The 21771-nt window shown below is 43.3% G+C and overlaps 1 protein-coding gene across 1 annotated transcript in view; it reads left to right on the top strand.

Annotated features, from left to right (window-relative positions):
* The window catches only part of LOC133409579 (signal peptide, CUB and EGF-like domain-containing protein 3), a 138141-nt gene that overhangs the window by 52493 nt on the left and 63877 nt on the right, over window positions 1-21771 (top strand). The window contains 2 exon segments of the mRNA XM_061689797.1: window positions 17410-17438; window positions 17440-17545. Of these exon segments, the coding sequence (XP_061545781.1) occupies window positions 17410-17438; window positions 17440-17545 (135 nt within the window).

The raw sequence follows: 21771 nt of genomic DNA, 5'->3' as shown, positions 1-21771 counted from the left end.
CCATTTTCTGAGCTGCTTCTCTTCACTAGGGTCGCGGGCGTGCTGGAGCCTATCCCAGCTGTCATCGGACAGGAGGCTTGGTACACCCTGAACTGGTTGCCAGCCAATCACAGGGCACATAGAACCAAACAACCATTCGCACTCACAGTCATGCCTACGGGCAATTTAGAGTCTCCAATTAACGAATTTTTTTGGGATGTGGGAGGAAACCGGAGTGCCCGGAGAAAACCCACGCAGGCACGGGGAGAACATGCAAACTCCACACAGGTGGGGCCGGGGATTGAACCCGGGTCCTCAGAACTGTGAGGCTGACGCTCTAACCAGTCGGCCACCGTGCCGCCGAGGCTGAAACTTGAGGGTGTTATTTTCAATGTAATTAGTGGCTATGGCCCACAGGTAGGATGTGACCAAGAGATGAAAGAGAAATTCTGCATCCAGTTGTGACGAAGGAGTTGAGACCATCCCAGACAGAGAGAGAGTCGTGATTGGTGCAGATTGTAATGGACATGTTGGTGAAGGAAACAGGGGTGATGAAGAAGTGATGGGTAACTTCGGCATCCAGGAAAGGAACTTGAAGGGACAGATGGTGGTAGACTTTGCAAAAAGGATGGAAATAACTGTAGTGAACACGTTCTTCCAGAAAAGGCAGGAAAATAGGATGACCTACAAGAGCGGAGGTAGAAACATGCAGGTGGATTACATCTTGTGCAGACGATGTAATTTGAAGATTACTGACTGTAAGGTACTGGTAGGGGAGAGTGTAGCTAGACAGCATAGGATGGTGGTGCGTTACATGACGCTGGTGGTGGGGAGGAAGATTAAGAAGACAAAGGCAGAGCATAGAATCATGTGGTGGAACCTGAGAAAGGAAGTGCTGTGCGGCTTTTCGAGAAGAGGTGAGAAAGGCTCTCGGTGGGTAGGAGGACCTTCCAGAAGACTGGACCACTACAGCCAAGAAGATCAGAGGCATAGGCAGGAGCATACTTGGTGTGCCCTCTGGTAGGAAAGGGGATACGGAGACTTGGTGGTGGAACCTCAAAGTACAGGAGTAACAAGAGGTTAGCGAAGAAGAAATGGGATACTGAGAGGACTGAGGAGATGCATTGAGCTGCGACGTAGGGCTAAGGTAGAGGTGGCAAAGGCCAAACAAGAGGCATATGATGACATGTATGCCAGGTTGGACACGAAAGAAGGAGAGAAAGAGCTATACAGATTGGCCAGACAGAGCATGTTAGGGTGATTATGGATAAAGATGGAAATGTGTTGACTGGTGCCAGTGGCGTGCTGGATAGACGGAAAGAATACGTCGAGGAGCTGATGAATGAGAAACATTAGAAAGAAAGAGTAGAAGAGGCAAGTGTGGTGGACCAGGAAGTAGTATGATTAGGAAGGGGGAAGTTACAAAGGCACTAAAAGAGGATAAAAATTAGAAAGACAGATGGTACTGATGACATATCTTTCGAGTTATGGAAGCATCTAGAGAGGTGGCTGTGGAGTTTTTGACCAAATTTTTCAACAGAATTCTAGCGGGTGAGAAGATGCCTGAGGAATGGGGGAAAAGTGTGCTGGTGCACATTGTTAAGAACAAGGGTGCAAAGCTGTGGGATCTATAGAGGAATAAAGTTGATGAGCCACTCAATGACGTTATGGGAAAGTAGTGGAGGCTAGACTCAGGACAGAAGTGAGTATTTGCGAGCAACAGTATGGTTTCATGCCTTGAAAGAGTACCACAGATGCATTATTTGCCTTGAGGATGTTGATGGAAAAGTACAGAGAAGGTCAGAAGGAGCTACATTGTGTCTTTGTAGAGCTAGAGAAAGCCTATGACAGAGTACCCAGAGAAGAACTTTGGTACTGCATGCGGACGTCTGGAGTGGCAGAGAAATATGTTAGAATAATACAGGACATGTATGAGGGCAGCAGAACAGTGTTGAGGTGCGCTGTAGGTGTGACAGAGGAATTTAAGGTGGAGGTGGGACTGCATCAGGGATCAGCCCTCAGCCCCTTCCTGTTTGCAGTGGTGATGGCATATAAAGTTATACTGGAAACCCCGTGGACCATGATGTTCGCAGATGACATTGTGATCTGCAATGAAAGCAAGGAGCAGGTGGAGGAACAGTTACGTGGATGCATGCACTGAAAAGGAGATGAATGTTGATTAGCTGAAATAAGAATATACCGAATGCTCGTGAATGAGAGGGGCAAGAGTGAGGCTACAGGGAGAAGAGATAGCAAGGGTGGAGAACTTGAAATACCGGGGGTCAACAGTACATAGCAATGGTGAGTGTGGTAAGGAAGTGCAGAAACAGGTCCATGCATGTTGGAATGGGTGGAGGAAGATGTCAGGTGTGTTATGTGACAGAAGAGTCTCTGCTCGGATGAAGGGCAACGTTTACAAGTCAGTGGTGAGGCCAGCCATGATTTACGGATAAGAGACAATGGCACTGAAGAGACAACGGGAAGCAGAGCTGGTGGTGGCACAAATGAAGATGTTTAGGTTCACTCTTGGAGTGACCAGATTGGATAGGATTAGAAATGAGGTCATCAAAGAGACAGCCAAGGTTAGATGTTTTTGAGACAAAAGTTAGAGAGAGCAGACTTTGATGTTTTGGACACATCCAGAGGAGAGAGAGTGAGTTTATTGGTAGAAGTATGATGAGGATGGAGCTGTCAGCCAAGAGAGCGAGAGGAAGACCAAAGAGAAGGTTGATGGATGTAGTGAGGGAAGACATGAGGGCATGATGCAGGAAATAGGTTTACATGGAAAAGGATGACATGCTGTGGTGACCCTTGACGGGAGAAGTCGGAAGGTAAATAAGACGAAATGAACAGAATGACTAGTCAAGTCGATGTCTAATTGAGTCTCTGATAAATTTTAGCTGAGCAAATCAAGTCCTAAAATTGGCGACTCGAGTCTGACCTAATTTAAATCACGTGACTTGAGTGCTCCACCTTTGATATTAATCTTTTGTCAGGAGAGAACACTAACCCATGTGGATGCATATATTAATTGCTTCACATCTCTTGGGGGTCAGTTGGTCTTTTAATGAGTGAGGAGTGTGGTCTTAGACCTGCTCCATGTATAAAGTGTATAAGGACAACCATTGTTGTGATTTGACGCAATATAAATAAAATTGAATTGAACTGAATTGAATTAATGTCATATCACAAATTGTAATACTGTATATGCCCTTGGGCTGAATGAACTCTTATTTGACTGCTTGCATGAGATATTAGAAAATTCTTAATTTCACAGAGCATGTAGTCTTCTAGTGTCGTTTCATGTAAAGAAAAAAAAAGGACTTCTCTTTTTAATTAGCCTGACAAAAAGAGAGTGAATTTATGAAGTGCTTGACCCTGAGCTTCAAGCTCTGAGTGAGCCACTGGCCCAATGTACTTTCCCATGGTTTAATATTTCACTCGTGCGGTGTAAATTAGACTTACTGAAAATGTCTTAAAAGTCTATTAAATAATGTTTTATTTTACTCAACATAGACATCACTGCTGCTTTGGGCTAGCCACCTGACCTACATCTTTTTATTACATCCTAGTGCACTTGAGAACTCCATCTTATTCATGCTTTTAGCCTTAGCCTACACTTTTCGCTTTGGTGAGGGAAAAGTAACCAGGTAGTAGATACACTAGAGCTCACATTAAGGCAAAGCCACTTAGCCTTTATTCATGGTGAGCCGGCTTTTATCTGTGGGCACACAGCGTGGCACAGTCATATGAACCTCATCAATCATCAATTTAGTTGAAGTGCAGTAATTCCAGGATTAAGGTACCCTTTAATGAAAAGCACCTGCTTCTCCTTGGTTTGGTAGTAAACCAGAATGGTACCAAATTAGTCATTTTTAACCACATCCTGCAAATGCCTGAATTGTGTCATTCGGATTCATGCATCACACCGTGAAATAAAGGACATCTCACATCGCATACAAACCTCACTGGCGTTGGGAGAAGAACTTCAACGGGTTCTTCCTTGCCCTATGCTCCACCCTCTACAAAAGAAATCTATTGAGTACCTCTTCAGTGGGGCTAACCAGCTCTCACTGTGAGAGACCCTCATGGTTTTCTTTAATTCATGACGTCTACTCATTGTCTTTTCCTTCTTTGCTTACCCTCACTCGTTCCCTTCTTGTGGTATCTCACTTGGATCTCCAGTGCAGGGCTATTTTCCAAGCCATTTAGAAACTGCATCCAGTTGTGAGTGGATCATTTGATGTACTGAGGATCAGCTCCTGACTTGCGTGCAGGTGTGTAATTGCAAGAAATGGTTGTATGATGGTTACATCAAACAGTTTTATCAGTCAGTCATTTTGATATAGTTTGCGCATGTAAATCAGGCGCCATCAAATTCAGACAGCTTTTAACTTTAGCTTCCTTCCTTCCTACGATGGAACTGCTGTGTGTATCAGAGGCCAGGCTTAATGCTTCAACTTTGATTGACACTCTCAAAGCGGTATTAATTAATATTTTGTCGTTATAGTTTGCATAATATTTTTGACTAGCCCGTGTAAGTAATTTAACAAAAACACAGCTCGCATTATAATGTTGTGTAGTTCCACACCACTGCAAACTAACACCCCAATAACAAACATTTTGTTATATGTTAAATATCAACATTGTCAATAAAGAAATTAACATTATTATCTTTATCAAGGTAGGATATTTCAAACAGCTTCGGTATTGGATGTCTGACCTCTTGGACATCCATCGATCCATTTTCTAAAGCGCTTGTGCTCATTATGGTCACGGGTGAGCTGGAGCCTATCCCAGCTGACTTTGGGTGAGAAGCAGGGTACCACCCTGAAATGGGTGTCAGCCAATCGCAGGGCAACCACTTGGACAATATCATGAATGATATGTTGTGCAAGTGGTCATAATGGTTGGTGTATATGTAGCTGCCAAGTTCATCTATTGCCTTGAGACATAAAGGACTTAAAATTACTCATTCTAGAGAATTCTAAGGCAATAACCCTCAGCATAAACCCAAGAAGAAAGTAAGAGGTAAAACTAAAGTATCACGCTAAGGCTCCAAGTTCCTCTTTTAGGTTTAAGCTTCTTTTTGGCCTCAAAGAAAAGATTAGTCCCTCTTGGCCCTGGAGTGGAGAACCTAAGCAGCTGGTTCCCAGACAAGGTCAGACCATCAGAGACCTTAAAGACCAGATGACGTCCTCTTGATCCTAAAAAGTTCACGTTGAGTTCAGAATCTTAGATCTTTAAGGTGATTCTTTGTAAGTTTTATTGTATGATATGTGGAACTCGTAGTCACGCCCATAACTTCCAATTTTAGTCTTCTCAGGCTGCTCTGTGTTACTGTCAGCCCAGGAACAGTTTCCGCGTGCATCTCCATTGCATTTTTTTTTTCATACCATGGCACGTGCCACATGACTCCTTGTAATTGCATGTGTTGGCGGCATAATGGCATTGGGCGGTGGCAGAAGGCGGCGGAGCATGAAGCAGAACGCTGCCTTGTGTGCCTCAACAGGGACGTTGTGGTTTCTGAGCTCTCTGCTGTCTGCCCCAAGCCTCACAAAGATGTCAGGAAGTAAGCAAGGTGGAAGCAATGCAATATCACAGCACACTGCTTCTCTACGTGGAGTGAGATGTCACTCACTCTATAATTTAGCCCACAGTAAGCTTTTGTATCCACTCAAACCTCACACACAAATAAGAGGCAATGTGGCATTCAAGATCCTGATTACATCTTTTATAACCATCCTGGCTATTTGCTGGTGGAGGTGAGGGACGGATGGTAGTTAATTACCACATGGCCGAGCTATAAAGGATTTTAGAGTCTTAGGGAAAACAGAGGAATCAATGTCAATTTAATCCAAAACACACATCCCCTTTACAATGAAAACCAGATGCAGGAAGTCTATTAGTTCCCCACTGTCGCACCGCCGTCCCCACTTATGACCTATGCATATTGGTTGAGGTCCTTTTGGAAACCCAATATATGTCATTATCATTGCTGTTTGTTAGATTCACTTGTCACCTCTATCATAAACATTTGTGCAAATACCTTTTCCACCCAAAAACATATAATCTCACAACTATGTTGAAGGTCAAAAGGCAATAATACATTTGAACCAAAAATGAAAATAAATGTATATTTTATGCATTTATCTGTGTTTTTGGTTACCATTTCTTATTTATTATTATTATTATTTTTTTAATGTCACACAATCACACGCAGAGTGTGACTCACTGCCCAAAACAAAGGCAGGTTCGAAATACAGATTGGAGATGTTTGACAAGCATGCTCTAAAAGATAGGCCTTTTGTCACCACATTCTTTACTTGTATTCATGCTTCTCTGCTTTGTCAAAAGAAAGATTGCTCCCTGTCATCAAAGAACCAACTTGGGGGTCCATCCGTGGGCCATGTTCCTTTGATTCCCGTTGACTTACACTGATTTGGTTTGTATTGATTGAGTAGAGCCCAATTCCCTTTGCAATCTACAGGGAAATTAATGGCCTTTTACTTTAACCTCCCCAAAGTCATAACATGATCTATACACAAAAGCAATGTCATTACAGCTTTGATGCATTAACAGCTTTCAAGTAGCAGCTTTGAGAAGGTTGCATTAATTAACCCTGCCAAGTGATTAGATTTTTGCCAATTAATCGTATTATAAAAGTCGGAATTGTATTGTGTTGCAACACTGAGAATGCCTCTAGATATATTTTATGGAAATGAAGGAAATCTTACCTGTCACCTGATTAACCTGAATCCCAAATCATGTAATCCAAAGTTGCAAATCAAATTAAAAGTTTCAGATAGATGTTATTGTTGTCCAGGTTGTCCAATGAGGTATTAAAGAGTGTTCCAGTTGCAGTTTTAAATGCAATTCCTTCAAGCGTGTTTGTTATCATATTCAGCCGCTGATCATGTACAGTATGTGTACTTTAGTGGTTGATGATTTTGACCTGGGCAGCACGGTCGACGAGTGGTTAGCACATCTGTTTCACAGGTCTGAGGTTTGGGGTTTGAATCCCAGCTCAACCCCTCTCATGCGGAGTTTTGCATGTTCTCTCCAGGTACTCCAGCGTCCTTCCACATTCCAAAAACATGCATGTTAGGTTAATTGAAGACTCTAAAGTGTCCTTAGGTATGAGTGTGAACAGTTGTTTGTCTGTTTCTCTCTATATGCCCTGAGATTGGCTGGTGACCAGTCCAAAGTATACCCCGCCTCTCACCGTCAGCTAGGATGTGCTCACCATGAGGTTAAGTGGTATGTAAAATAGATAGATGGATGAATTTTGACTTGGAAGGGATCCTTGTCAAACTGTTATTCAAATTGTATCAATGTATTTTCCTTACATTTACCAGTTAAAATGGATGAAGTTGTGCCAAGTTTCCACAGAGATTGACTGGCAAAAAGCCAACCAAGTGGAAATTGGGGGGGGGTGACACACCCTGTGACGACACCCCATGAGGACATGCAACAACTAACTAGTAGAACAAGATAAGAGAGGACAGAAAAGGGCAAGACAGGACAGGATGTGGGAAATGAGCAAGGCAGTGCAACTGATGAGTGGTGCCGATGGATGCTTTTTGTAGTGTCTAAACACTTGAATGTGTGAGTTGATATCTTAATATGAGCTGTGTTATTTTTAGTGGTCTCAGCACAAGTAATTAAAGTCTATATTGTGTCTATGGAAATTATAGAGTGAATGAACACCTTATCACATGCACGTTAGTTAACTGGTGTACGGAGTTGCTGAGCCGGCACATTGAGAAAGGGTGGGCAGAGCCCCCTCCACTCGCCAGGGAGGGGGGGCCAAGCCAGCAAGCCCATCCCATGGGGGACCCAGCCAGGGCGACGCCACCCACTCCCCAGAACCAAGGGCGGTTGCCCAGCCCAACCGAAGCGCCCTGACCAGGCCCAAAGGTAGGGGCAAGGGTACTGGACCACCGCCCCCCACGCCCAATCCCCTATCACCCCCCACCCAGCACGCCCCACCGCCCCCACCAACCCCGCAGAGCATGGGGGCCCCAGCCAGGGCCCAACGCAGGAGCCAGCTGCCACCTGAAAAGGGTCACAGCCCGCCAAAAGGGAGCCCATGTTTAACGCCCGTCACGAGAAATGACTGGTGAGGGTGCCAGGGGAGGGGAAATGAAAGAGGGTGGGGGTGCGGGGGGTGCAGGACCCAGGAGTCAAGCCAATAGAAATGTGAATAGGTCCCCAACTTGCAACCATTATCCCTGTACCGTGATTGTGTGTGGTGGGGTGTCGTGCATTAAAATTGGGGAGACTGGTGGGGGATAGGCAAGACAGTCACGGGGCAATGATGACGTGCAACCGTCACCCCCAGCCTGGCCCACCAGCTCCCCAAAGATGTGCAAATGTATGTGGTGCATTAAAAATCCGCGGGGGAAAGGCATGGCGGGCTAGAGAGCAGGCCGAGTGTCCTCCCCAGCCCGACACTGCCCTCCCCACACTGATGGGTGAATGATGCATTAAAACTGGAGAACCGCATGGGCAGAGAAAAGGGGGTCAATCAGACTGGAGACCAACACAGATGTACCAGTACCCGGCCCAGCGTCCGCCCCATAATGATTCGTGCCAGTCCCCCAGGGGACCCTGAATGAGATGTGAATGTGCCCAATGTGTGAAATATGTACAGTGTGTGTAATAAAAATGTGAAGAGTGTGTGAAGTAAGAGGCTAGACACTTGTGGGCCTGACCCGGCCCGACCAGCTGGTGAGGGAGGCAGCCCTTCCCCACCCTACAGCTAATCTGCCACCCACCACCAACCATCCCCCAGCGACCAGAACAGGGCATGGAAGGCTGGATGCGCTGACACTTTACCGTAGGGTCCAAGTCAGCCGGGGACCCCACGCATCCTGTGCGAGAGAGGAGCGACATCCAGGGCGGAGCGTCCCGGATAGAGGGAAGAGGAGGATTCAGGCCCAGAGCGCAGCAGCACGGTCCCCAGTCCCCAGGTACCCTGATTAGGCCCGCGGAGTGCGGACAGCGGGCACCCCCCCGGCACCCAGGGGTCCAAGGCAGCCCTTGGGACCGCCTCTCCCAGGAGGGCAACACGGACAAAACCCAACCCAAGAGGAGGAGGGGGAAACAGGCCAAGCATCCCCATAGGCCCAAACCACAGATCCAAAGCCTGAAGGATAGGGGTTTAAGTAACTGTACATGTAAGTTACCCTATAGCGTACACAGGAGTCTTGATTTGTTCACATTACATTTCATTACATTTCTGTATGACATTCTTTCCCAGGCAAAGAAGAATCAAGCTTCAAGGTTCACCATTTTAATGAAAGGTGACCAGTTTTTCTTAGTTATCCATTTGGTTTTTACGTTTAGCAAATATATTTTCTAGTGTTTTATACTCTATGACAAGATTTTGCCATTGGTTAATGTTGATAGCTTGTTTATCTTTCCAGTTTAACAATATTGTTTTTTTTTTAGCGATTGCTGGAAATATTGGTTGAGCATGTTTACTTGGAAGATCTATACCTTTTAAATCACCCAGCAGACAAAGATTTGGAGAAATCGGAATCCTACAGTTCAAAAGTGAGGAACGTTTCTATGTAACCTGTGACCAGAAGCGCTGTACAGGTGTACAATGCCAAAGAGCATGAAAATAAGTGTCTGGAGCTTTTTCAGTACAATGAGTGCATATGTTTAATTTTGAATAGCTCATTTTATGCATACTACAGTATATTGTGTAATGTGTGATCTATGGTGTACTTTGAACTCAATTAGTTGTAAATGAAATTTTTTTTCATTGAAAATGCATTTCTGCAGATTTGCGCCCAGTAATCATTGTCAGTAGACACCGATGTCTCGGAATCGGCATCAATCATAACACACTTTAATGTGTCATACGGTATCAGCATCAGGAGATGATTGAATAAAGAAAAACTGTGATGGTCTGGCGACCAGTTCAGGGTGTACCCCGCCTCTCGTCCAAATAGGCTCCAGCACCAGCTTATCCCTAGCGAGGATAAGCTGTATGGAAAATGGATGGCTGTGACACCGTTCTTACATGTCTACAGTGTTTCTCTCCGGATGAAAGTCGTCTGATGACAATCTACAATTTAACTTTTATGCCCCCGAAAGCGGATCGTCAACAGGAGGGTGGAGGGGGGTTTGCTGATCGTACTCTTGTGCCCATGAAAACTGATCGTCAAGGGGGGATGGCGATCGATGCCCACCAAATGCCCATTTTGATGCCTCCCTCCGTGTGTATGCCTGGGGCCGTGTGTATGCCTGGCCCCCCCCCCCCCCATGCACTTCACCGGGTGCACTGGACATTTTTAAAAACCGGATGTGTGAGCAGCGCTGTGTGGCATGTCTCTACTCTCCAGGCATACACACGAGAGCGGAGCGGGAGTCCTGCGTATCTCGCTGTCCTGAGTAGTAGTTTTTTATTTTGCTCATTATTGACAGATTAGTGTGTGACGGACATTTGTATTGGACATAAATCAAAATACGGAACAAATCGTAATACAGGACGTGACATTTAATGGCCACATAAGGGTCAATTCCGTATTTTATGGGACAGGTGGCAATCCTAACTAGAGTGTGCAGTTAGTTTGTGAACGATCCCTAAACCTAAAAAAAACACACTCCCTTAATATCGTAAGCTACAGAACAGCTTGGTGTTGTTATTTAAGTTCCATGTTATGTACTTTGTGTTATTCAGGCTACTGTATTATGTTTGAACCCAAAGTATTGTGGGTTTATAACTATGAGAAAGTATTTGCTCAAATGTCGTGTGACCCACAGGCTGAATAAAGTGTGCCACGGTGTTTAATACACAGTTGACTTTCCCTGATTTTTCTCTATTATGTGGACACGCACACGGACACAATACCAAGCGAGGAGGTGAGACTGTGGGTGAGCCTGCTGCCCGTCCGTTGGCTGAGAGGAGCCCCGATTAGCTTGCGAGCCAACTGGTGGCTGGCGCTTCTCGTCGTAGCGTGGAAAGCCCCGTGACGACCCGTTGGGATATATTCCAACCACCGCAGGCTTTAAGCGGATATAGTTTCATGGCTCAAGCATGTAGGAATGTGCGGTCAAGAAAGATGCTAGATGTCATCGTATTTGATTGACAGTTGACAAGGGTGTGGTTTCAGCACATTCAGAGGACACGCCCACAACGTTTGCGAGAGCACAATGGTTTGATTTTTCATGATTTTGAAGCCTCATTTTCTATACTACACTGTATTCTGTGGTCTCTCAAATATACGAGTTATTCATTTTCACTTTAAATGGGGAATTTTTAAGTTGAGAGTTTTTGGTTGTCTCTTCCAAAATATGAGGATTTTGGTCCCTTACGTTCTCCATTTGAACAGTCTGCTGTTTGTTCTGAATATTATGGGGGCTTATAATGCACATTAATGCTTGTCCACTTGTCATAGCCATAGATCCGCGAGGCTGACAATGCCTCATGATAAGTACATCATCAGTTTAAGGCACAACTTCAAGAGGGTATCCCTGTTGCTATGGAGATGCAAATCTTTGCCATGATCTGCTGACACACCCATTCAAGCCAACAAGTGAATACAAAAGGCATATTTGTCCACCACCTTTAACCCCTGCTAGCATAAAGGCAACAATGATCCTGTTACCCCTATGACATCATATCCAGAGTCCAGGAAACCACAGGCAATAACAAGGCTAAGCAAAACTCCTCCTCACTCCACCGCTACACATGCAGCTACCCTGCTTCTCACACTGCTTTTTTGTGACACACACCGATTTGGTTTGGACAAAAGTCTTCATAGTTCATAGGCGAGGAGGCATAGCGATGATTTAAGGAACAGATTTTAAATTGGTGCTCCTGAGGACGAAATCAACAAACATTCTCTCTTTTCTTGGTGTTTTTCATTTCCTTCCACAATGAAATGAACAATTCCAGCTGAACCTATTGGCAGAAATGCTTTAGAGGAAAGACAGGGTTTAGCGACGTAAACGGTCTGATGGTTGCAGCCTGGTAACCATCAGACGTCAGTCCGAGGGCCTCTTGTCTCCTTGGTTGTCCACCAAGAAACCTATTCTGGGTTTATGTTTCTTAAATACTTCCAGACTTGTTTTGGAGTTTCAGAAAAATACTATTTTACATGATTTTAGCTCATTCCATATATGAATATTCTGTATGTGTGATTTCTAGCTACGCCTGAATAGAAAGACTAAGGGATGAGATTTTCAGTACAAAAAAAAAAATCAATGACCTCCAGGTGACCTCAGACATTCATTCAGTTAAAAAGGACATATTTACTTTTTAACTGCATGTCTACAAATAATTGGGTCTCTGAAGTGCCTACCCAACCATCAAATGCAATATTAAACAACCACGTAAATTTCTGGTATAGTCCAATATTAAACAACTACATATTATATATTTTAATTTCAAAGAAAAAAACAGAAAACAGCATGTGCAGCATTATTGGCACCCATCCTCAATATTTGGTTGCACACCCTTTGGCAACCCTTGGTTGTCATGGTAACGAAATCCATACTGGACATTAAGTTCTACAGTAGAGTGGATTGGTGAGAATTCGCTCATTTTAATGACAGCACCACCCCTTAAAAATTGGGATATTTTGACAAGATTTTGTCACACAAGTGTTAAGAGAAGAAAAGAAAATTCTCAGTATCTCTCCTTTATTTTCATTTCCAACACCGCTTATCCTGGTTAGGGTCGCGGGACGCTGGACCCTATCCCAGCTGACTTCGGGCGAAAGGCGGACTACACCCTGAACTGGTCGCCAGTCAGTCGCAGGGCACATATAGACACGGACAACCATTCGCACTCACATTCACAACGTCACTGAGTGGGAACTGAACCCACGCTGCCTACACCAAAGTCAGTCGAGAGTACCACTACACCATCAGTGACTATGTCTCCTTTAATAATAATTTTTTAAAAAAGCGTGGGATGTTGGGAAATTTACAGCTTGCGCTTTTCAAAAATGTACTAGAACCTTTCCGTTACTGACAAGCAGAGTACGATGCTGAGGAGCAAATGTCTTTTCCGTTTTTTTCTTTTTTTCTTTACAGATTCGGTGTACAGATGACCATACAATCAAAACATGCCTCTACATGAAACTGCAAAAATGTTTGAAGAGAGGGTCATATCCGGCATTTACATGACAGACGGCAAACATGTCCATCCATGACATGGATGTGTGCAACTGCTTGTCCTACCTCCCTTACACAAAATGGTCTTCTTAATGTTTCCACACTACAATATTGGATTTGGGAATTGAAGTGTCATTTACGTATTTATTTAACATTTACAGATCCAGATAAGGCGATTCAGACCAGATTCTCACACTCTTACACTTTGAGATTTTAAACATTTTCAAAAAACACAGGTAGCAGATAAACGAGAGGCCGTTTTTATTCAAATATTGTTTTGTTGAAATTGGGATGTAAAATTGTTGTAAAAGCAAGTCATAAAATAACTTTAATAGCTGCAATTAGGTTCAATATTTAACAGATGGAAACCGGGAATAGAGTGCATAGGTCAAAATCTGCTGCAACATTTTATTTAGGCTCAGCTGACATTTGGAAGACAAGATGTGTGTTTGCACTCTGCTGTCCTCTCCGGCTGGGTTCACACCCGGTCCTGCGGGTATTTAATCAAGTGTCTGAAGAAATGTGCTGTGTCACTGAACTCGAAAGGGAACATAAGAAAATAGGAAATCCTGTTCAAAGCCTGTTGAAAATAAGAAATGTTGTTTTAATAGGAGCTTGCCATCTACTTGTCACCTTTTCCTGACTGACACCAAGCTAAAATACAGCAGATTCACAAACTAAAGCGGCAATTAGCCCCTGCAGCCCTGCGAAGCCTTACCCCACCCCCCAGCTTTCCTCTTGCCCGTTACTGCACATGGGTCTGATTTGCTGCCTTGTTAGAGGGTGTTTGGCTCCTGTAAATGAAGTACCCAAAGAGCCCAGTGTCCGTCCACTCACCTCCTTGTCTCTGGTCTGTCTAGACCACAGAGACAGTCCTGTCTGCGCCACACAGAAGCCAAGCAGCAGGATGCATACATAGACAGCTCTGATGACAGACGGCAGTTGTTTTTCACTCACACTGTAAAATCAGTCAGTAATAACTGTCACTGACATCGCTCAACCTCAAGAAAATAAAAGCAAACGACAGATTCAGGATTTTCAGTAAGGCAACCGCCATGTTTACATGGCTGTAAATCTCTGCGCAAGGCCAAATGTTATATATACAGTCAAGGCTATCTGCGAAACCAGCGGACATGGCCTCCGCAAACATAACCAATCTCTTAATCTCGCTGTGTTTGAACCTTCCTTTACCCTTCGTCTCCTGGAGTGAATCAGGGATAAAGCAGCGACGTGTCTCATTTTTCAGAACTAAGGCAGCTCTTTAAACTTGATTAAGACATTTTTTCTGTCCTCAGGAGAATTTTAAAAAAAATGTTTTAAGACCAAATAACATGAGCACTTCTCCAAGCCATGCCAGAAACCCTTTCCGCTTGGAAATATTTGCTTTGGACGCCAGCCGTGCCCAGCACACAACACAGGCAATTATGGGAGCTATTTTAAACAGGAGAGATCTACTGACAGCCGACGCCTCATTTGGAGGCATGAAGGAATCAGGAAATGAAACCTTCATTGATGCACTGAGATTATGGAAAAATAATTCCCGCAGGACTTCTGAAGCAGTTTGCCTATCTCACAGGCATGTTGTGCCTGCATTAGGGACATTTGGGTTTGTGCATGCATAAGACCAACTTTTCTGTTTCAACCAGCTCTTTGTTGTTGCCAACTTCCTGTGGTCAACAGCTAGGCAAACTGCATGGTAAATCAATGAAAACCTAGCTCTTTGGCATATGTGGTTTGCAGCACCCTAGCTGATGCCGGAATGTAAGAATAGGACAGCAGACTGGGTTCAAGAGTGTGACCTGCCACTCACTGACTGACTTGTCAAGTCCCTGAGGGTGCTGTCTTGTCAGGTGCCATTTAGAGCTCACGGCTGTCTGTGCATCTGTCTCTGGATTTCTGTGAGGAAGAAAGAAGACGACGCAGTAAATTTTAATTTGTAACTCTGCCGGGCTGAGAATTCCCCAGAAAGGAAACTTAACCTAGAGGCCTTCTCAGACTGGACAAATAGACAGTAATTTAGTTTCGCATGACTGTTTATTAAAAAAACAGCCTTGTATACACAGCAGATTATTGATGCATCGAGCAGTGGGGTGGATAAGGTTCCAGTGTGGTCGATAGTGATAGAGCCCGGGTCTCCAGGGGAAGAGAGAAAAATTAAGTGTTACCTCAAGAGCCAAAGTGCACTCATGCACAGTGCTTTGGACCAAGAAAAGCAACAAGAAAGTGGAACAGCGTAAAAGTTTTGATATTGAGTGACATGTTTTTGTCCCATCTGCGCAGAGCACAGAGGAGTGTGTTATTTATTGTCAGTGGAAGTCTCAATTGTGGTTGCCGCTGTTCCTTGTCTTGTGGGAGAGCCAAGCCAGAGGCGATACCTTTGAAAAGGCCCTGCCTCTGTGTGCATTTGAGGTGCATTAACTTGGTTGCTTGTCACCCTCCAACAACCACGCCACCATTCAAGTCACCCCCCCCCCACCACCACCCAGTCACCTTCCTCCTCAACTCCTGCTTCCTCCCTTCCAACTGCATTCCTCAGCCGCAGGGCTGACAGACACTCGTCATCAGCAGGTACTCTGGCCCAGGTGGATTAGGTTTCTCGCATGCCAGGGGTTTGTGCTGCATGTGCAATTTTATGGGTTAGGCATGCTTAAGTTGGGAGTTTCTATGCAACTATGGTATGCTGCTACGTCAGATACCGATTAGTGAAGTCATGGCCTCTGCAGACAGATTAAGACAGGCCCTTTTGGCATGACAATATATTTAACAATATTTATATAAACATTCAATACAATTTTTGTCAAACTGAATTAACAGCTCCAGTGAAGAGCATGGTCTGGTCATCTTTTTTTGCTAGACCTTTGTCACTTATAATAATGAGTTTCGTGGTCAATAGCAATAAGTTTGTCGTCGCGCATGCCATTATGTTTTATTTTGTTAAGATTCCACCCAGTGGCTTTCTTACTGTTTCGACTCGTTTAACACACCGTTAAACTAGCCTCAGAGAGAACATTTGTGAAACTTCATCATGTTCTATCGAGGTGGCCCGGTGATCCGACTGGTTAGCACGTCCGACTCACAGTTAATTAGAGGTCATTAGTTCAAATCCGGGCTTCCTCTGTGGAGTTTGCATGTTCTGCCCGTGCTTGCATGGATTTTCTGTGGGTACTCCCGTTTCCTCCCACATTCCAAAAACATGGATGTTAGGTTAATTGAAGCATCTAAATTGTTCGTAGGTGTGAATGTGAGAGTGAATGGTTGTTTGTCTTTATGTACCTTGCAATTAGCTGGCAGCCAGTTCAAAGTGTACCACACCACTTGCCCAAAGTCAGATGGTATAGGCTCCAGCACATTCACGACGACTCTAGTGAGGATAGGTGGTACAGAGAATTGGTGGATGGATGTTTAATCGATCAGGGGTTGGGATAGACTCCTCGTTCCCTCTGAATGTTATTTATGTTATTGAATTATTTTATTCTTCCAACTTTGTTTGAACAGTTTAGTTTCAGCCTGACTTCAATTTCAATTATTTGTTTCTGAGATGTATTATTTATTTTTAACGGATATATATTTGTTCATTTATCAAGGCCAATGTCATGTACTGTAGTGGCAAGCAGAACTATTACTGTAAATGCTCTTCTATTAAAACCACCCGGTTCCATTCTTGCAACAGAATAAGTCATGGCTTTCTGCGAGTATATCAGCTTTGTGTTCTATTAAACAGGCTCAGATTTCACACCGAGTTAATTTGTGATTGTGAGTAAATTGAGACAAGATCATCATTTTTAAAGTATTCATCCTTTTTTGTGACATTTTTGTTTGGGTTGTTTGCCGTGAGATTTTTGTCATGCAGAATGGGTGCCTTGCTCAATAAAGATTGAAAACATTGTCCAAGAGTACAAAGCAGTCTATAAAAGGCATGTTTGAATGAGTTTGGTGTGGAAGAAGTTACGACCCGCTAATGATGACATTCACATTAACCTCAGAGGTACTTTAGTGCATGCGAAGATCTTAATGTAAGTGTGTGGTAAACATATTACGGCTTGTACTTGCACTAATATTAGCATTTAACTCAAAGCATAGCTCTGTCTACAATACCCAAGGCCTCGCAGAATGACTGTAGACGCTTAAAAAACGATACTCATCTGGTTCTTATTAGAACTCTCTGTTCAAAGACTTGCTTATTATGATTGTGGTTTACAGCTAGTTTGCCAGACTCTGGCAGAAGCAGTCCACGTAAGTTTTGTTCTGTCCTGAAGTAATAGTATTAATTGTCTTGTATGTCTCTCTATGCAGATGTAGACGAGTGTTCAGAAGGAAACGGCTGGATGCCAGCAGATCTGTGTCAACATGATGGGCAGTTATGAATGTCGCTGCAGAGAAGGATTCCTCCTGAGTGACAATCAGCATACCTGCATCCAAAGGCCAAAAGGTTACATATGTACATAATGCACAGATTCACTTAAGTGATGTAACTGACTAGAAAAAGACCACTAAAGTCATATTTGGATCATCATTTTAATTATTAATTCCATTGTATGCTGTATCTCACATGTAAAAACCATTTTTTTAAAATGTTATGGTATCAAAGAATATGTACATTCAAACTGAGGAGAGCAAAAAAAATGTTTCATTCTGTAGCAGAAAACAAAAGAAAAGAGGTACAGTATTAAATCTCTCCTTGTTGTCCCTCCGACTCTTTAAATGGAGCCCATTCTATTTTGACAGCATTTGGAGCCATTGGCTGTTTGAGGTGGCCCAGAGTGCTGTGTACAGAAAAAAAAATTCAAGGGTAGTGCCTGAGGAAGGCACACCTTATGTTTACTGTTTTGACATTTCTTAGGTTTTCTCGATGTTACAGAACAAAGCGAGACACTGTTTCTGAAGGCCATGCAAAGACGTACAGTTCATTCAGTACATTCATAATGATCAACATGTTGTGGCATGCTTTCGTTACATTGCTACATACTAATTTTTTACCATGTTTAACATTCTTAACATTTATAAGTCAACTACAAAATAATAAGAGAGAAACGGAATCAAATATGTACTTACCCATATCATAGATCATTCCTGATGGAGGCTGTGATAAACCGGCCGCAGGAGGTAGGGGTTGAACTGATCAGTCGACTATTCCACTAGTCGACTTTACCACTCCGCAATGAAGATTATGGGTTACGCAGCAAAGTAGCACCAGTGCCTCAAATGTGTGGCAATGTTTTACTGAAGGACCAGTAGCATGGCCACTTGCTAAATATGCAAATGGATTTCCAGATATAACAAAAGCACAAGTGCTATGCACACCCATCTGAAAAAGCATCCACTATTGCTAGCTGAGGAGCAGTCTTAAATTAGCATGTCCGCCGTCAGCAAATTCACCAAACAGCCTCCTGTAATACTGAAAAGGCAGAACTGTAGTAGTTGATCAATAACTTCTTTATTGTAAAAAACAACGATTAATGTCGCCAAAAAAAACCCCAAAAAAAACATCCAACTGACGTTCCTCTCAACCGTCAGCAGTCACCCCACAGATGGGCACGCTTGCAATGCTCTTTCTCCTTCCACTGGCCCCATGCCCTAACTCACGCAGCCAATTAAAAATCACAGACACCTTCAGGGTATGACAAACTGTCGGGCATACAGTACGAAAAGTATTCAGACCCCTTAAATATTTCACTCTTTGTTATATTGCAGCCATTTGTTAAAATCATTAATTTTTTCCCCTCATTAATGTACACACAGCCATAAGTGTTAATTGTTGAAATGTTTGCTGATTTATTAAAAAGGTGAACTATCACACAGCCATAAGTATTCAGACCCTTTGCTGTGACACTCATATTTAACTCGGGTGCTGTCCATTTGTTCTGATCATCCTTAAAATGGTTCTACACCTGCATTGGAGTCCAGCTGTGTTTGATTATATTGGACTTGATTAGGAAACCCACACACCTGTCTATATAAGACCTTACAGCTCATAGTGTATGTCAGAGCAAATGAGAATCATGAGGTCAAAGGAACTGCCTGAAGAGCTCAGAGGCACAGATATGGCCAAGGTTAAAAAACATTCTGCTGCACTTAAGGTTCCTAAGAGCTCAGTGGCCTACATAATCCTGAAATGGAAGACGTTTGGGACGATCAGAACCCTTCCTAGAGCTGGTCGTCTGGCCAAACTGAGCAATTGGGGGAGAAGAGCCTTGGTGAGAGAGGTAAAGAAGAACCGTAATTAGTCGTAGTCGACTCGACGATCATCACCTTACCATTGAGTACAAAAAATCTTAATCGCTCAACTCGTTGTTGGAGGGATTAAGATGCAAGTTGGCAACTTCATTATCAGCACAATTGCCTCACAATTCTGAGGTGCGTGGTTCAAATCTTAGCTCCGCCCTAAGTGTGGAGATGCATGTTCTGCCTGTGCTTATGTGGGTTTCGGAGCACAAATCTTCCCACATCCCCAAAAACGCTAAATTGTCCATAGGTGTTAACATGAATGTGAGTGTCAAAGGCTGTTTGTCTGTATGTATCCTGTGATTGGCTGCCTACCAGACCAGAGGGTCCAGTCTACTCGTGACCTTAATAAGGATAAGCAGTATAAAAATGGGTGCATGGCTGTTCATCTAGTGAAATTGTTCTGAGCAGCCTGGACAGAGAGGCGTACATGTATTATCTCACTAATTTTCAGAAGAGACCATGCCTACTCAGTGCTTGTGACATGTGGCGAAGCAGGTGGTCAGTGATGGTCCTGTCACAAACGGGCGGTTGTCCTTTGTATTATTGACATCTTATTGTTGCATGAGACTGTATTGTAATGAGGACAAGACAGGAATTCGTGCACCAATTTTCTGTCTCAAATCAGCAGGCTTTTCTTGTTCAACACTTACCTACATTGGAACATTTTAATGAAAAGGGATGTTTTTGTTTCTTTGTACTTTCATCCAACATTTTTTGTATAGACAACATACATATACTTTAGGATGTGCCATAACTGGAAAAACGTCTTATTTTTCTCCAAGTATCAGTTTTTCATTCAGACCATCTCATCTCTGAACATATTTTAGCTTGTCTTACATGCCCTGCATTGTCCCACACCATTTCCATCCAGCATTAGCCTTGAATTGGGTCGTCAATAAACATGCATTTGTTATCTCAATTAGATAAACATATTTTTGCAAGGAGTCATTATTCAGCGGATTCCAAAGCGCAGCCAGTTCGACCTGGGATTGCGTTGGTAGTTATTGGGCTATGATGTTCCAAACTACCCTGGATTGTGAACTGTACATCTTAGAAGTCTGGTTCATGGGATCAGGCTGGCCTGGTGAACTGTCAATGTTTACATTTCATAAACGCAGTGTTATTTGAGTGGAGTAAAAAGCTGGATCATGTGTTTCAAAGCAACACTACTCTATCCATGGTGTCAGAAGCAGAGTGTGAGCACCAGACCGGTCTCCCCAAGATCCCTCTTTCTTTTCTTTCTTGATAAATGTCCTTGCTATTCCCATTAACATTTCATTTTTATATTAATTTGAACTTACATTGCTTCAAAATGAAATTTAGATCAGGTGATAGTAGAGATAATGTAGATGTAATAAAAATCTCTCCTTCACTCAGATTGCAGGTCTTTTTGTCATTGTTTCATTATTTTGAAAGATGACTTTCTTGCTTATTATTCAACACCTTCTCATTCCCAACTCATCATAAATGAACACTTGATCAGTAAAATACAAGTGGAGCTCATTAGCTGCTGGGACCCTTCAAAGGGTCAGTTTTGGATGTGATAGTTCCCTTCAAGACATGACGTGCAGGTAACGAGTACATATATTAAAAGAGCCTTTGGAAATGATTATGTTATATGATGTGTGAACGCTCAAATTGAGGTCTGGTTAGGTTTATGTACAAAAAGCACCTGGTTAGAGTTACAATATATTGCAGCTTTGGCTTAAGTTATTACTTCCTCAGCACTGTGTGAGCTTTTCCGTCATGGTTACAGTAAGACTTTTGCTCATGCTCGAAAGGGTTGTGCTTCAAAACAACTAATGAACCCTGTTTCAAGTTGTTTGTTTTCTTGCGGTGTGTCGGCAGAACATAAACTTTGTCCACCAGTAGCAAAGTGTGGTGCTTGTATGATCCATCGCTGATGACACAAATGGCACGCTCACCCGACATGCAACTTCCATCATCACATTCTCTCCTTTAAAGAAGTAGGGCCCTTTGCAAAATAGATGCTTAATCAGTTGACGGTGTCAGTACCAGTGACCCAATTCCTTGTCAGTCACAATTTGGGTATGATCTGTGTGGTTATTTGGTATTGTTTTTCCAGTATCATTACAGCATTGTGAGTCTTAAGGAAATTGGAAGGAATGATTACGTATGTGTCTGCTTGTGTATCAGGCCTGAAGAGTAGTTGCAAGCTCAGTTTTTATTTGCGAGAGGCTCACGGGCATAAATCCTCAAGAAAATGAAAAGTGATCTGATTCCCCGGCGAAGTAGGTTTAAAAGCAACTCGCCTTCCATTCTCCAGGATTTCTTCTTAACCCTGGGGGTGTAGTTTTCTCATAAGTTTTAGTGTTCCTATTAAAAAGACACCAGTTTTCCATTTTTATCATTCACTGATACAGTATTCTGGGCAAATTGTGAGTTTTTGTGGATGGTGGTGAGCTGGAC

The sequence above is a fragment of the Phycodurus eques genome, chromosome 1 (assembly GCF_024500275.1).
Source record: "Phycodurus eques isolate BA_2022a chromosome 1, UOR_Pequ_1.1, whole genome shotgun sequence".
Lineage (NCBI taxonomy): Eukaryota > Metazoa > Chordata > Actinopteri > Syngnathiformes > Syngnathidae > Phycodurus > Phycodurus eques.
This window is presented reverse-complemented; position numbering and strand designations above follow the sequence as displayed.